We start from the raw sequence: 17313 nt of genomic DNA, 5'->3' as shown, positions 1-17313 counted from the left end.
GAATTGCTTGAGCCCATGAGGCAGAGGTTGCAGTGAGCCGAGATCATGCCACTGCACTCCAGCCTGGGCAACAGAGCAAGACACCGTCTTAGGAAAAAAAAAAAAAGATATAAGGACACGGAGCTCAGGGAAAAGTCTGGTCTGGAGATAAAACTTTGGGACTTGTTGACGTGGCTGATGTCTACAGAGCTCAGGCAGGTGTTTGGTGAGAGAAGCAGGCTGGGTAAGGTGAGCAAGAGGGCCAACTGCAACGTAGCTGGAGCGAATTGCTCACATGTGAATGAGGGCCTGGTGTTGGTAGACCTTCCAATTAAAAGAAAAAACCAAGGGAGCCAGGCTAGCAAATAAGTCAGGGCGCCGTACAGTTGCAATTCTGCCGCCACCACTTACCAACCATGACCTTGTCAAAGGCACATCATCTTCCTGAGCCACAGTTTCCTCATTGGTAAAGGGGGAACAATAATGGTACATAGCTAATGGGGTTACTTGAAGATTAAATGGTTTAACCTTTGTAAAGCACTTAGGATGCTATGTTTTTTACTGTATACAGTACTTGTTAAATAGTCAGTAAATTGGTAAGTAAATAAATACTATTGTGAAGTGAAATGTCCAGAGGGTGTAAGATGGAGCCCCAAGGAGCACTGACATCAAAGAGCTGCAGAAGAGACAGAGAAGGGAGGCAAACCAAGGGGCAGGGTATAACGGAGCTAAGGTATCTGAGTGTTTCTAGAAGACGAGATTGGTCAACAGTGTCGAATGATGCAGAGAGACTGGGTAATATAAAGACTGAAAGGGGTCCGGGCGTGGTGGCTCATGCCTGTAATCTCAGCACTTTGGGAGGCTGAGGTGGGTGGATCACTTGAGGTCAGGAGTTCGAGATGAGCCTGGTCAACATGGTGAAACTCCATCTCTACTAAAAATACAAAAATTAGCCAGACGTGGTGACGGGCACCTGTAATCCCAGCTACTCAGGAGGCCAAGGCAGGAGAATTGCTTGAACCCGGGAGGCAAAGGTTGCAGAGCTGAGATCACACCACTGTATGCCAGCCTGGGTGACAGAGTGAGACTCCATCTCAAAAAAAAAAAAAAAAAAATTGAAAAGTCAATTGACTCTGGCAGCAATACCTTATTTACTCCATACAGAAACCCTCCATACTATGTTATTGATGGAGACACTGAGGCTTAGCTGGTCTTGCAGATGCCCTATGTCATGCAGCTGGACAGCGAGAGAGCTGGGTTGTACCCAGAGGGTCAGATTCTGAAGTCCTTGATCTTTCCTCTACTTCCTGCTTCTGGAGGAGTTAGCAAAGAATTTTTCCAAGATTTCTGAACATGAGTAGGGTCAGTTTTCTTTCTCTTGCCTCTAAGTAGAGAAACAGTTTCCTCTGTACTCTGAAACATCCTTTCTCATTCCTTCTTGAGATGGACAACCTGGGATTGATGACATTTTCAAGAGGATGTCTTCTGTTTGTTTTTTTTTGGTTTGTTTTTGTTTTTTTTTTTTAATAGAGACAGGGTCTCACTTTGTTGCCCAGGCTGGTCTTGAACTCCTGAGCCTAAGTGATCCTCCCACCTCGGTCTCTGAAAGTGCTAGGATTACAGGCATGAGCCACCACACCTGGCTGAAGAGGATGTCTTCTCTATCATCCCATGTAAGAGTAGACAGAGCTTTTCCCAAACATGGGTTTTTAGGTAAACGGGCCCCCAAATGTCAGCCATCTGAAAAGGAAAGGCTTGGCTCGAGGTTCCATGTATTTGGATATGTTAACTTGCTTCCTTAATGTTGACTTGCTTTCTTTTCACTCAGAGCGGCGAGTTATTTAAAGAGAAAGGAGTTAAAAGGTGCCCAGTGGAAAAACCAGGAGTGCGTGATGTCATGGGAGTCAGACAGGAGTCAAGGACGTAGTGTATAGTCCAGTTCCCAGAGTCCACGGCACCTACGTGGGTCACTAGACCTAGCTGACCCAGGCTCTGTGCCCATTTTTGCATCTGGAACCCTGGGAGACCTTCACGGGAGTAAAGAGGGTTAACAATTAAAATCTGAAGCTCTCTTTTCCCTCCTGGTTGAGAGAATAAATAGCATGAAGCACATATTTTTCAAGAGCAAACTTTGGATTATCTTGGTGATAATCTGAATTATCAGCATTTAAAATGACTTTCAGAAAATGTCCATCAAGCTTTTACTGTTTTGTCTCATTAAACAATGATAATATTTCTGATTATGCCAGGGCCATAAACCTTCCGTGCGGTACAAGTTTCTCATGTTTAATGTCAGGTCAACATTTCACAATGCTGAGATCCGGACTCCGTAAAGAAAAGGACTGGCTTTATTTTAGGAAATCAGTGCCCAAAAGCTTGATGTTTACACAGAATGGTGCTTAATGTTTTCCCACATTTTTGTCAGAGGCTGCTTGGATGCCTTCAGCTATTCGTGCTCTGCCCCAACCAATGTTCACACTTTTAAAGAACAGCACCACCTGGGGGTGGACCCAGGTTGCGCGGGGTCTGAAGCTGATAGTAATTTAGGGCCTTCTTAAAATAGAGCACAAAATTAAGTACAGAAAAGTTGGTATTTATTTAGAATGAGCAAAGAAGGGGAGTTAGATGGGTGCAAGTGAGAGGTCTTGAAGCTTAAGTTGGTTAGCTTCATAGTAAGGTCACTCCTGAAGCCACTGAAAACCTGTTCTAGAAATGAGGTGCCTTTCTTTGCCCCACCAGACTTCTCTAGCCCATTCCCTGATGAATGGCTGTCACTTCCTGTTTGCCAGCTGCAAACCCTCCCCAGGGCGAATTGCTGTTTTACCCTCTTGTATTACCATGTTTCTCTCCTTTGTCTCAGCTGTGATTTAAATATTTTTGTGTTGCTATTTGTCTAGCTGGAGATTCTAAAATAATCCGGGAGACCTAGGACTGTGTCTGTTGTATTTTGCTTGTGGTTGTAGTTCCAGGGCTTGCCTAAGTGCCTGGTATACACTAGGAGTTCAAATACTTATTGAATGAATGAATTTGGTAAAAGATAAAGGCACTAGTAAGAACACATTTGTTTTTTATGCCCCAGAGAAAAATTCCACTGGGTAGAGATTACTGGAGGTTATTTGGGTCACCTGTGCCCATGATAAGAGTTATTCGCCCCAGAACCTGCTCTTAGGCATAAAAAATTGATTCAAGCTTCACCATTCAAAATCTCAGCTTAAAGTGAATTGACAGGAGCAGTGTTAACCCTTGCATTTAGCTGTTGAGACCCTTGACTTGACTTGAAACCTCCATATTCACGTGCAGATAGAAACACACTTCGAGTCAAACAAGTTGATATGGTTTGGCTGTGTCCTCACCCCAGTCTCATCTTGAATTGTAATTCCCATAATCCCCATGTGTTGTGGGGCAGAGCAGGTGGAGATAATTGAATCATGGGTGTGGTTTCCTCCATCCTGTTCTCGTGATAGTGAGTTCTGATGGTTTTATAAGTGGGAGTTCTTCTACACAAACTCTCTCGCCTGCTGTCATGTAAGATGTGACTTTGCTCCTCTTTCGCCTTTTGCCATGATTGTGAGGCCTCCCCAGCCCTGTGAAACTGTGAGTCAATTAAACAGCTTTACAAATTACCCAGTCTTAGATATGTCTCTATTAGCAGCATGAGAACAAACTCTGATATACAAGTGAACTGTGGGATAGCTGTCATTTGGGATCTGTGGCTCTGTTTCCCTCCATAGGTGAAAATTGGCTGTTTAACTCTAGTACTTTACAGATGGTTCTGCTCTAAAATGATAATATACATTCCTGTGAAACCTTCCATACAGCAAGGGATGAGAAAAGTAGGGAGAGCCACTGTTCCTTTGCAGAGCTTGTGAGCAGGTGCCAGAGCCGGAGCAGGCCTTGCTGGGAGAGGCTGGCTGGGGGATTGAGGCAGGTAGCTGAGGCTCAGGACCTCTGCTTTTCAAGGTCACCTGGTCCTCCCACCTGTCCCAGTACAGGCCAGCCTCTGCCTCCACACTTGGCTCATGTTGTCCCATTCCCACCTTCCATTGAAATCCCACCAGGTCATCTAGGTCAAGTTCAAGCTCTAGCTCTTCCTTCTTCTGCTGTGCCCACCCGCATTATTTTGAAATGTCTTGAAGCTCTTGCAGCCCTGTAGGCAGAGGTGTCTCCTCTCATGAGGACCTGCATTATTAGGTGACCATCCCTTGTCCCACATGTCCCCAACTGTTCTGTAGACCTGAAGCCAGGGAACATACTGTACTTCTGTAATGTTTGGTCATTCAGGCTCAATATGTCATTCTTTCTTGCTACAATTGGTTCACTAAGTACCAGGTGCTGTTGCAGAGGCCTACAGACATGTACCACCACACGCAGCTAATTTTTCGTTTTTTGTAGAGACAGGGTTTTGTCATGTTGCCCGGCTGGTCTAGAACTCCTGGGCTCAAGCGATCCTCCCACCTCAGCCTCCTAAATTGCTGAGATTACAGGTGTGAGCCATCACACCTGGCTAGAAAAATCTTTTCAAGGTTCATCCATGTAGCATGTGTCAGCACATTGTTCCTTTCCATGGCCAAATATTCATCGTATGGATAGATCATTGGGTTGTTTCCACTTTCTGGCTATTATGAATAACGCTGCTATGAATATTTGTGAACAAGTTTTTGCATGGACATAAGTTTTCATTTCTCTTGGGTATATACCTATGCGTGAAATTGCTGGGTCTTATGGTAACTTGATGTTTAACCTTTTGAGGAAATGCCATACTATACAGTTGATTCTTCACACATCAGATCTTTAAAAAAATGTTAAGTCAGCCCACAGCCTTTTCTGATTAAAAATCCCTCCAGGGGTTTCCCATCACCCTCAAACAAATCCCAGATCTTTCCTGTTAACTACAAAGCTGAGCATGATGAGTTAGTTCTCTTTACCTCCTTCTACTCTTTCTTGTGCTCCTCTGGCCACACTGGCCACCCCCCTATCCCTGCCACTGCCTTTTTTTTTTTTTTTTGAAACAGGATCTCCTTCTGCCACCCAGGCTGGAGTGCAGTGGCATGATCTTGGCTCACTGCAACCTCCGATTTTTAGGTTCAAGCAATTCTCATGCTCAGCCTCCCAAGTAGCTGGGACTACAGGTGCATGCCTCCATGCCCAACTAATTTTTGTATGTTTAGTAGAGGCGGGGTTTTACCATGTTGGCCAGGCTGGTCACAAACTCCTGGCCTCAAGTGATCCACTCGCCTCGGCCTCCCAAAGTGCTGGGATTATAGGCGTGAGCCGCCGCGCCCGGACTAACCACTTATTTGCACCAGTCTTCATCTCTCTAATCTTTGGCTTCAGCATTAAAAATGCCTGGGAACAAGGCAGCCCACGATGATGCTCTCAGGAGCAGGTGCGGCAGGGGAGAGGCTGAGCAGGCAATGACTACCTTCTCTCTAGCAAGGTGTGTTGGAACAGTAGGGCAGGAGAGGAGAGTGAGCCAGGGGCATTCATAAAATAATTGGGTTTCCAGCACACACCTCTGGAAGAAAGTCTGCCACCAAAGAATAAAATTAAATGTATGAGAACCTGGATTTTTAGCTTAACCATTTGTGTTTGGGATCAATTTATCTGTGAAATTAAAGCCAGTGGAATAATGTACATTCCTTTTTTTTTTTTTTTTTTTTTTTTAAAGACAGAGTTTTGCTCTTGTTGCCCAGGCTGGAGTGCAATGGCCCAATCTCGGCTCACCACAACTTCCGCCTCCCGGGTTCAAGCAATTCTCCTGCCTCGGCCTCCCGAGTAGCTGGGATTATGGGCACCCGCCACCATGCCTGGCTACTTTTTGTATTTTTAGTACAGACAGAGTTTCATCACGTTGGCCAGGCTGGTGTCAAACTCCTGACCTCAGGTGATCCGCCTGCCTCGACTTCCCAGAGTGCTGGGATTACAGGCATGAGCCACCGTGCCCAGCCCATTTCATCTTTGATTATCTGAGTGTATTCAAGACAACACTTGTATCTGAGTTTTACCATAGGATCATCACTATTCTTAGTTATTTACTTGGTTGATGGTTGATTCTATTTTTTTTCTGTGTGTTCCTTCCATATTACTCCTAGCAGGAGATCCTTTAATATCTAAGCACTTCACCTCTCATTTGCCTTCCTAGTAAGGAGTGAAATATTTAACTATTGAACAATGTGTTATTTTCTTTGAGTTTGCAGTGACAGTTAAGGAGTTGGGCATGAGGGAGATGAGAAACTTTCCTAGTTTATTCTGAGTCCTATCTTTTTTTTATGGTTTCATTCTTTCATTTTTAGTAGATTCTCTAAACTTTGAAAACATCCTTATAACATCCATTATAAATGTAACTAATTGTAATTCTGAATTCAAATATGAAGGAGGTGTGGGAGTCGCTAAATGCAGTTACTTGAGAGTGCATTTCAGTAAGACAGTTATGCTAAATAGATAAAAAGAGACTGTGAATACTGTGCTTGTTCTGTATGTAGATATCTATTTTATGATGCCAAGTCATTAACAGTCAAAACTTTTATTAAACGTTGTGATAATAACGTAGTTAATGTAACCAAGCATTTTGCTTCTTCATCTTTAGGAAATTTTACGGTTCTGGCTCACAAAGGGTGTTGATGGTTTTAGTTTTGATGCTGTTAAATTCCTCCTAGAAGCAAAGCATCTGAGAGATGAGATCCAAGTAAATAAGACCCAAATCCCGGTAAAGTTTTATTTTAAACGTTTTTCTTTTGCCTTTTCTGAAAATGTCATCAGAGTGTTTTCTTTCTCAGCCTGAGATACCAGTTACAGAGATGAGTTTTGTCCTGTGTCTAGCAAGTACCTTGATTTATTTCTTTAGGAAATGCGCAAGAGTTTCAAATGCATATGCACTAGATGTTTTTTTTCCACTGGTTCCCTCCAGAGCGAGGGATCCCTTGAGGAGTCCTTCAGTGACAAGGGTTCTGAAGACATGGACAGTGTGGGCTCTACCAAGGGCCACAAAATAGAGGACATTTACTCCTGCAATTTTGTCATCTGACATAGGCTCAAGTGAGGAGGCCTTGGCTTGTATGAGATGTAATTTTTTGTTTTGATTCTAGGAGATTATTTTCATCCTAGAAAGACATAGAAATGAGACACTGACAAAGAAATCCTACAAAGATACAGAAATTAGGAAAAATTTACTGAAACCCCGAGAAAGTATAACAGTAAGGAGAAAGGATAGTGATGGTAAAGAAACAAATTTAAGTGCATGATGTTAATAGTTTTGTGAGCAGATAAAGTATACGTGTAATAATGAGCTCTATAACCACTAAGATCTTTTTTTGTTTGTTTTTAAAAGGGTCTGAAACATTTTGACAATTACGTGTTGAGGAGAACTTTGTAATCAGTGTTTTGCTTGGTAAAATTTATTTGCTAAAATGGGTGACAGTTTATTAGAGAAATATTGCTTAGTAGATTTATAAAGTTAACAACTTGAGCATCAAATGAAGCATTCTTCTCCATCCACAAAACCATGTTTGAGTGTGTGTCTCGCTTGGCTTGAGCCCTTTGAAGAGGTTGTCTACATTCACATAGAGCCAGCTGTGGGCATGCGATGGATGAAATGAGGGTAACCATGTCGTCCTGGTTTTCAAAGGACACGGTCACACAATACTCGGAGCTGTACCATGACTTCACCACCACGCAGGTGGGAATGCACGACATTGTCCGCAGCTTCCGGCAGACCATGGACCAATACAGCACGGAGCCCGGCAGATACAGGTGACCACGGCATATGCTCTCATTTCTTCCCAGGCTTAGTGTGTGATCTGCAGTGTATCCCTCACAACCAAGTGTATTTGGAGGTTCAAGTAATAATGTAACAAGCCCGCATAACTCTAATTGATTACAGTTTGGTTGTACCAGGGCCTGCCATATTCCTTTCCTGTTTGCTTACTTTGCTGACTTTGTTTCCTCTTTTGTAAAATGATGCAGATCACACTACGTACTTCACAGGAGTTTTGTGAAAATTGGGTTAATTAAAAAGAGATTATATTAGCTAAATGTTAGCCATGAGCTATTATTTTTTCTTTTTCAAAAACCAGTTCCAGGCTGGGCACAGTGGCTCACGCCTGTAAACCCAGCACTGTAGGAGGCCAAGGCAGGCAGATCACGAGGTCAGGAGTTTGAGACCAGCCTGGCCAATGTGGTGAAACCCCATCTGTACTAAAAATACAAAAATTAGCTGGGTGTGGTGGTGGGTGCCTGTAATCCCAGCTATTTGGGAGGCTGAGGCAGGAGAATCACTTGAACCCGGGAAGCAGAGGTTGCAGCGAGTCAAGATTGCACCACTGCACTCCAGCCTGGGTGACAGAGTGAGACTCCATCACAAAAAAAAAAAAGAAGAACCAAAAAAACAAAACCAGCTCCAGCTGGGTGCGGTAGCTCATGCCTGTAATCCCAGCACTGTGTGAGGTCGAGGCTGGTGGATCACCTGACGGTGTTCGAGACCAGCCTGGGCAACATGGTGAAACCCCTCCTCTACTCGAACTACAAAAATGGGCAAGGTGGCACATGCCTGTAATACCAGCTACTCGGGAGGCTGAGGCAGGAGAATTGCTTGAACTGGGGAGGTGGAGGTTGCAGTGAGCTGAGATCATGCCATTGTGCTCCAGTTTGGGCAACAGAGCAAGACTCCATCTCAAGAAAAAAATAAAAATACCAGTTCCTTCTCTGCAGTATTATTTTTATCATTGTTATTGGATCTATAGTTTCCTTGTACAGTATATAAATCCATATGTTTCAGCTAAAGTATCACGAACACAGCTTTGGAATCAGGTCTGAAGGAGTCCTGCTCTGTAGCTGTGTGACCTAGGGCCGGTTAATTAACATAAGTCTCAGTTTTCTCATGAATAAAAAAGTGATAGCAATAACCTCTATAAGGCTGTTATGAGATTAAATTAGATAATGTATATAAAGTAGTGCCTGGATCATAGTAAACACTCAATAAAATTACCCATCATTAAGTTTACATAGATCACTCAACAGAATCTCATTAAAGTAGGTACTCCGATTACTCTGTCTCCATTTTATAGACAAGGAAACTGAGGCTCTGAGCATGTAGGCAATGTCCACAGGTAGGAGTGGCAGCTATGGGATTTGAACTGAAGCAGTTGGGCTCCAGAGACCATGCACTTATCCATAAATATGCTGCCTCAAATAGCTAAAGCCAGCATTGATCGGAGTCATTTCAGGTGAATGTGTCTTCCCCCAGGGTTTTGCTTTCAGCAGTTGAGAGTGCACACCAATAATAAGGCAAGATGTTATAGGGACTCAAATAAAAGGGGGAAGTTCTTTTGAAGAAAATACCCCACCTTATTTGCAGACATAAACTTTAGATTCTAAATGGAGTGATGAGAATTGCTAAAGAAAGTCTTCATGGATGTCAATGAGTTTTAGTGTCAGGATGTTACTGAATTTTGATTCTAGGAGATTATTTCTCCTAGGATTCTAGGTTTAGAAAGAAAAGAACAGGCTGGGTGCGGTGGCTCATGCCTGTAATCCCAACACTTTGGGAGGCTGAGGCGGGCAGATCATCTGAGGTCAGGAGTTTGAGACCAGCCTGGCCAACATGGTGAAACCCTGTGTCTACTAAAAACACAAAAAAATTAGCTGGGCGTGGTGGCGGGTGCCTGTAATCCCAGCTACTCGGGAGGCTGAGGCAGGAGAATCGCTTGAACCTGGGAGGTGGAGGTTGCAGTAAGCCAAGATCACACCATTGTACTCCAGCCTGGGCAGTAAGAGTGAAACTCTGTCTCAAGAAACAAAAACAAGAAAACAACCAATATAGACTGAGATCCAATTTTTTTTTTTTTTTTTTTTTTTTAAGACAGATTCTCAGTTTGTTGCCCAGGCTGGAGTGTGGTGGCATGATCTCGTCTCACTGCAACCTTCACCTCCCAAATTCAAGTGATTCTCCTGCCTTGGCCTTCCGAGTAGCTGGGATTACAGGCGCATATCACCACACCTAATTTTTGTATTTTTGGTAGAGATGTTTCTCCACGTTGGCCAGGCTGGTCTCAAACTCCTGACCTCAAGTTATCCACCTGCCTCGGCCTCCCAAAGTGTTGGGATTACAGGCGTGAGCCACTGCACCTGGCACCCAAATGTGTTTTCATTTTTTTTTTGGGGGGGGGGTGGATTTTTCTGCCTAATTTTTTATTATTATACTTTTAGTTCTGGGGTACATGTGTACAACATGCAGGTTTGTTACATAGGTATACATGTGCCATGCTGGTTTGCTGCACCCATCAACTTGTCATTTACATTAGGTATTTCTCCTAATGCTATCCTTCCCTCAGCCCCCCACCCACTGACAGGCCCTGGTGTGTGATGTTCCCTGCCCTGTGTCCATGTGTTCTCGTTATTCAACTCCCACCTATGAGTGAGAACATGCGGTGTTTGGTTTTCTGTCCTTGTGATAGTTTGCTTAGAATGATGGTTTCCAGCTTCATCCATGTCCCTGCAAAGGACATGGACTCATCGTTTTTTATGGCTGCATAGTATTCCATGGTGTATATGTGCCACATTTTCTTAATCCAGTCTAACATTTGGTGACAGCTTGATTATGCTTTCTAGAAGGTGCTAGTCCTATATGGTTAATAGTGTGCATTCAGCCCCTACATCTTGTACATGCAAGATAAGCAGCTGTGGAGTGCCTTCCCAGTCTTCTGACAGGCCCCGATGACATTGAACCTTGTCAACTCTTACAGGTTCATGGGGACTGAAGCCTATGCAGAGAGTATTGACAGGACCGTGATGTACTATGGATTGCCATTTATCCAAGAAGCCGATTTTCCCTTCAACAATTACCTTACCATGCTAGACACTGTTTCTGGGAACAGCGTGTATGAGGTTATCACATCCTGGATGGAAAACATGCCAGAAGGAAAATGGCCTAACTGGATGGTAAGTCCTCATGACAGCACAGTACATAATGTGCTGCTGTTGCCTTTGCTGTCCAGTTGCCTCTAAAATACAATGGACCTTTGTCTCTAAGTGACCATCACCTCTGCCTTATTTGGTGATTGTTCAGTGGTCAGGCCTGTCACAGCCTCTGCCAGGTTCTTTTCGTTAAGGGAGAGAGACTGCCCACTGAATGGAATGAATATTGAATGAGTGCTTGTCTATGCTCAGAACACTGCTAGGCTTTTTGGGGATGGATATCAAACCATAATTTCTCCCCACATATCTCAGAGTTTATGATGTCAATGGGAAGAAAGAGGATTTCGGGTGTGGAAGAGGTACACAGCAATTCAGGGCAACATAAAACTGTGACAAAACACCAATTTGTGGGGCAGGATGCACTGCAAAAAGCATTTAAACTACAGAGATTCTTGGAGAAAGAATTTCTCCCCCTTCTGTACTACACTCTTCAAAACAGTTTTTTTTTTTTGATACAGGGGCTCACTCTGCACCCAGCCTGGAGTGCAATGGTGCAATCATGGCTCACTGCAGCCTCGACCTCTGAGGCTCAAGCAATCCTCCCACCTCAGCCTCCTGGGTAGCTGGGACTACAGGTGCATGCCACCATGCCTGGCTATTTTTGTTTTTGTATTTTTAGTAGGGACGGGGTTTCACCATGTTGGCCAGGCTTGTCTTAAACTCCTGACCTCAAGTGATCTGCCTGCCCACCTTGGTCTCCCAAAGTGCTGGGAATACAGGCATGAGCTACCACGCCCAGCACTAACATTTTTCAAGACTGGCAATACATTACTTCAGTGAAGAACAGAAGATATAGCAATACATACCTGTGGTAACAGACCAGTATTCTCACTTCCGCACCCATCAGGGTTGCTTTCCCTGATCTGATTTTTCTGTCTTTGGGTTTGAGTTAGAGGTCAATATTAGGCTCCTTCATAAGATGTCTGTAGTATTATAGATGTAAGCCCTGCTGCTTCAAAGTCCCACGGTAATAGTGGTTTAAACAAAATGCAAGTTTCTTTCTCTCATATAAAAGACAACCTTTCTTTTCTTGCTTTTTTTTTTTTTTTTTTTTTTTTGAGACGGAGCCTCCCTCTGTTGCCCAGGCTGGAGTGCAATGGTGTGATCTTGGCTTACTGCAACCTCCACCTCCTGGGTTCAAGCAATTTTTCTGCCTCAGCCTCCTGAGTAGCTGGGATTACAGGTGCACGCCACCATGCCTGGCTAATTTTTTTATTTTTAGTACAGACGGGGTTTTACCATGTTTGTCAGGCTGGTCTTGAACTCCTGACCTCGTGATCCACCCCCACCTCAGCCTCCCAAAAGTGCTGGGATTATGGGCATGAGCCACCACTCCTGGCCCTTCGTTTCTTTAATATATTATAAATGTAAACTCTAAAACGCCTCTTTAGTCTCGATAATCCTCCATCTCTCTGTATCTCTACCACCTTAGGCTGTTTCTGTGGTCTCATCGTTTAGGTCTCAGGTAGGTGTCACCACAGGAAGCCTTCTGGAGCCCCCAAATGAGGTGTCAGGTCTACCTATCGTATACTCTAGCACCTGTTCATTCCCTTTCCTTAAAGTCCACACAATTCCACGATGTCTGCTTTCCCCACTAGACAGTTCACTGGTTAAGGGCAGAGGCAGGTTCCCAGCATCCCTGCACGGTGCCCACCTCACACCGAGGTGCTCAGGCTCAGGGTTTGTTTGTTACTAGTGCTGTTGTTATTCGTATGCAGTTCAGCGACTTACCAAAGGTGTATTTTATATATAGAGAGAGTTGCCTTACACTAGTCAATATCTTCTGTTGTACCCCCACAATACCTGTAGGTTTGATCTCGGCCCTGAAAAGTGGTATGATTTTGATACTTTTCGCACAGATCCTGCCAGCTATCTTACACAGCCTGATGAAAACCTGAAAGGATAAAGGAGAAAATGCAGCCTAGGCAGAAAAACACTGGCAGAATCTGTGAACCACAATTAAGCTTATTTCAATCTTTTCTGATGCTTTAATAGGCAGGACTGTGTGTTTCCATTGCCAGAGCCTTTCTCCGTCTGGTGAGGGGAAAGAGGCTCAAATTTTTAGGCATGGTAAAAGCTTTAATTTGTTAAATGTAAGTAATAAAACTATACTACAATTTTTAAATAACAGCTTTGTCAAGATATAATTCACATACCATAAAACTTTTTTTTTTTTTTTTTTTTGAGACGGAGTTTTGCTCGTTACCCAGGCTGGGGTGCAGTGGTGTGATCCCGGCTCACTGCAACCTCTGCCTCCTGGGTTCAAGTAATTCTCCTGCCTCAGCCTTTAGAGTAGCTGGGATTACAGGTGCCCACCACCACACCCAGCTAATTTTTTGTATTTTTAGTAGGGACACGGGGTTTCATCATGTTGGCCAGGCTGGTCTCCAACTCCTGACCTCAGGTGATCCACCTATCTTGGCCTCCCAAAGTGCTGGGATTACAGGTGTGAGCCACTGAGCCCAGCCAAAATTTACCGTTTGTAAAGTATATAATTAAGTGGATTTTTGGTATATTCACAGAATTTTGCAACCATCACCAATGTCTCATTCCAGAGCATTTTCATCACCCCCAAAATAAACCACATCTCCACTAGCAATAACTGCGCATGGCCCCTCCCTCTCTGTCCTCAGTCTCTGGCAACCACTCACCTACTTTCCGTGTCTATGGATTTGCCTATTCAGGGCATTTCATATAAATGGAGCTATATGATATGGGCCTTTTGTGTCTAGCTTCTTTCACTTAACATAGTGTTTTCAAGGTTTATCCATGTTGTAGTATGTATCAGTACATCGTTCCTTTTTATGGCTGAATAGTAACTTCCATAAAGCACATTTTGTTTATCTGTTCATGAATTGACAGAGATTTGTTTTCACTTTTGGACTATTATGAATAGTGATGCTATGGACATTTGTGTACAAGTTTTTATAAAAACATGTTTTCAATTCTCTCTGATATATATCCAGGAAGTGGAATTGCTCCACTGGGCATATGGTAAGTCTACATTTAACTATTTGAGGAACTGCCAAAGTGTTTTCCAAAGTAGTTACGCCATTTTACGTTCCCACCAGCAATGTTACGAGGGTTCCGATTTTTCCACATCTCATCAAGCCTTGTGATGGTCTGCCTTTCTGATGATGGCCTTCCTACTGAGTGTCAAGTTGTTATCTCATTGCATTTTTTTTTTTTTTGCATTTCCCTGATGGCTAATTTTGTTGAGGGTATTTTCATGTGCTTATTGGACATCTGCATGTCTTATTTGGAGTAATGTCTGTTCAAATTCTTTGCCTATAATTAAATTTGGTTGTCTTTTTATGGTTTAGTTGTAAGAATTCCTGATATATACTGGATAGGTGATTTGCAAGTATTTTCTCCCATCCTGTGGGCTTTCATGTCACTTTCTTGATAGTGTCCCTTGAAAAGCATAAAAGTTTTTAATTTTTATGAAGTCCAATTGTTTTGTTGTTGTTGTTGCTTGTACTTTTAGTGTTATATTAGAAACCATTGCGTGGTCCATTTATTCCAGCACCACATGCTAAAAAGACTATTCTTTGCTTCATTGGATTATCATGGAATCTTTGTTGAAAAATCAACTGATTGTAGGCTGGGCGTGGTGGCTCACATCTGAAATCCCAGCACTTTGGGAGGCTGAGGTGGGAGTTGAGCCCAGGAGTTCAAGTTTGCCTTGAGCCATGATTACACTCCAGGGTGAACTCCAGCCTGGGTGACAGAGTGAGACCCCGTCTCTAAATATAAAACAAAACAAAAAAAAGAAAATCAGTTGATTAGATTTCCAGACTCTCAGTTCTGTTCATCTATATGTCTGTCTCTATGCCAACACCCTGAGTTGATTAGTGTAGCTTAGTAAGTTTTGAAATAGAGAAGTATGGGTCCTCCAACTTTGTTATTTTTCAAGATTGTTTTAGCTGTTCTGGGTACCTTATATTTCCATGTGAACTTTAGGATTTCCATATAAATTTTAGAATAGCCAACTGGGATTTTGATAGGGATTGCATTGAATCTGTTTATCATTTTTGGCAATCATGCCATCTTGTCTTCTAATCCATGAAGACAGATGTATCTTATTTAGGTCTTTAATTTCTTTTGATGATGTTTTGTATTTTTCATTGTACAAGTCTTACACTTTTTGTTCAATTCCTAAGTATTTTGTTCTTTTGATATTATTGTAAACTGAAGTGTTTTCTTAATTTCATTATTGGATTCTTCATTATTAGTGTATAGAAATACAATAGATTTGTGTATATTGATCTTGTATCCTAAAACATTGCTGAACTTGTTTTTCGTTTCTAATAGTTTATTGTGAATTCCTGAAGAATTTTTTTTTTTAATTTGAGGCGGAGTCTTGCTCTGTTGCCCAGGCTGGAGTGCAGTGGTGTGATCTCAGCTCATTGCAAGCTCCGTCTCCTGGGTTCACGCCATTCTCCTGTCTCAGCCTCCCAAATAGCTGGGACTACAGGTGCCTGCCACCATGCCTGGCTAACTTCTTGTATTTTCAGTAGAGACGGGGTTTCACTGTGTTAGCCAGGATGGCCTCGGTCTCCTGACCTCATGATCCGTCTGCCTCAGCCTCCCAAAGTGCTGGGATTACAGGCGTGAGCTACTGGGCCTGGCCTCCTCAGGAATTTTTTGTTTTGAAATTTTGCAAAATATACATAAAACAATTTTAAACATTCAAAAGTGTGTAATTCAATGCATTAAATACATTCAAAATGTTGTACAACCATCACCATTATCAGTTTCTAGAACTTTTATCATCCCAAACAGAAAATCTGTACCCACTAAACAATAATTCCTCACTTCCACCACTAACCCCTGATATCCTCCATTCTATTTTCAGCCTCTATAAATTTGCCTATTCTAGGTACCTCATATAAGTGGAATCATAACAATATTTGTCCTTTTGTGTCTGCCTCATTTCACTTAGCTTAATGTTTTCAACTTTTCTTCATACATACAATAGCATGTATCAGATCTTACTCCTTCTTATGACTGAATAACATTCCATGGTACCTATGTAACACGTTATCTATTCATCTGTTGGTGACATTTGTGGTTCTGCCTCCTTTTGGCTGTTGGAATAATGTTACAAACCAATGGTGTACAAGTATCTGTTTAAGCCCCAGATTTCAATTCTTTTGGATCTATACCATGGAGTGGAATTGCTGGATCACATAATACTTCTTGTTTTTGTTTTGTTTTTTGAGATGGAGTCTCACTGTATCACCCAGGCTGGAGTGCAGTGGTATGATCTCGGCTCACTGCAACCTCTGCCTCTGGGTTCAAGCAATTCTTATGCCTTAGCCTCCTGTGTAGCTTGGATTACAGGCATGTGCCAACATGACTGGCTAATTTTTGTATTTTTAGTAGAAATGGGGTTTTACCATGTTGGCCAGGCTGGTCTGGAACTCCTGGCCTCAAGTGATTTGCTGCCTTGGCTTCCCAAAGTGCTGGGATTACAGGCATAAGCCACTGTGCTCAGCCTTTTTTGAGACAGGGTCTCACTTTGTCACCTAGGCTGGAGCACTGTGGTGTGAACATGGCTCACTGCAGCCTTGACCTCCTGGGCTCAAGCAATCCTCCTGCCTTAGCTCCCACCAAGTAGCTGGGACTATAGATGCATACCACCATACCTGGATAATTTTTGTATTTTTTGTGGAGATGGGGTTTCGCCATGTTGTCCAGGCTGGTCTTGAACTCCTGAGCTCAAGTGATCCTCCCACCTTGGCCCTTAAAGTGTTAGGATTACAGGTGTGAGCCACTGTGCCCAGCCTTGGATCATATAGTACTTCTGTGATTTTGAGGAACTACCAAACTGTTTTCCATAGTGACTTCTCCGTTTTACATTCCCATCAGCCATGTACGAAGGTTCCAATTTCTTTTCATCCTCACCAACACTTTTCTGTCTTGATTTAAAAAAATTATACTCATCATAGTACATATGAAGTGGTATCTCATTTTTTCATTATTGAATAACAGTTTTGCTGGATATAGAAATCTTGGTTTACAGTTCTTTCACCACTTTGAATATGTCATCCCATTGCCCTCTGGCCTTCATGGTTTCTGATAAGAAGTCAGTTGCTAATCTTATTGAGACTCCTTACATGTGATGTACCAATTTTCTTTGCTCCTTTAAAGATTCTGTGTCTTTTAACGGTTTGACTGATACGTCCAAGTGTGGGTTTTTAAAAATTTGGTCCTACTTGGAGTTCATTGAGGTTCTTAGATACACAATTTTTAAAAAAATCAAATTTGGGAAGTTGTTGGCTATTGTTTTTTTAAATATTGTTTCTGACAATTTCTCTTCCTTCTCTCCTTTTGAGACTCCCATTATGCATATGTTGG

The 17313-nt window shown here is 42.7% G+C and overlaps 1 protein-coding gene across 1 annotated transcript in view; it reads left to right on the top strand.

The window, feature by feature from the left end:
- The window catches only part of SLC3A1 (solute carrier family 3 member 1), a 45135-nt gene that overhangs the window by 17828 nt on the left and 9994 nt on the right, over positions 1-17313 (top strand). Inside the window, exons 5-7 of the mRNA XM_004029165.4 lie at positions 6566-6685; positions 7604-7728; positions 10719-10914. Of these exons, the coding sequence (XP_004029214.4) occupies positions 6566-6685; positions 7604-7728; positions 10719-10914 (441 nt within the window). The remainder of the gene's footprint in view (positions 1-6565; positions 6686-7603; positions 7729-10718; positions 10915-17313) is intronic.

Source organism: Gorilla gorilla, chromosome 12, assembly GCF_029281585.2.
Source record: "Gorilla gorilla gorilla isolate KB3781 chromosome 12, NHGRI_mGorGor1-v2.1_pri, whole genome shotgun sequence".
Lineage (NCBI taxonomy): Eukaryota > Metazoa > Chordata > Mammalia > Primates > Hominidae > Gorilla > Gorilla gorilla.
The sequence above is the reverse complement of the archived record's forward strand: the minus strand, read 5'-3'. Positions and strand labels throughout refer to the sequence as shown.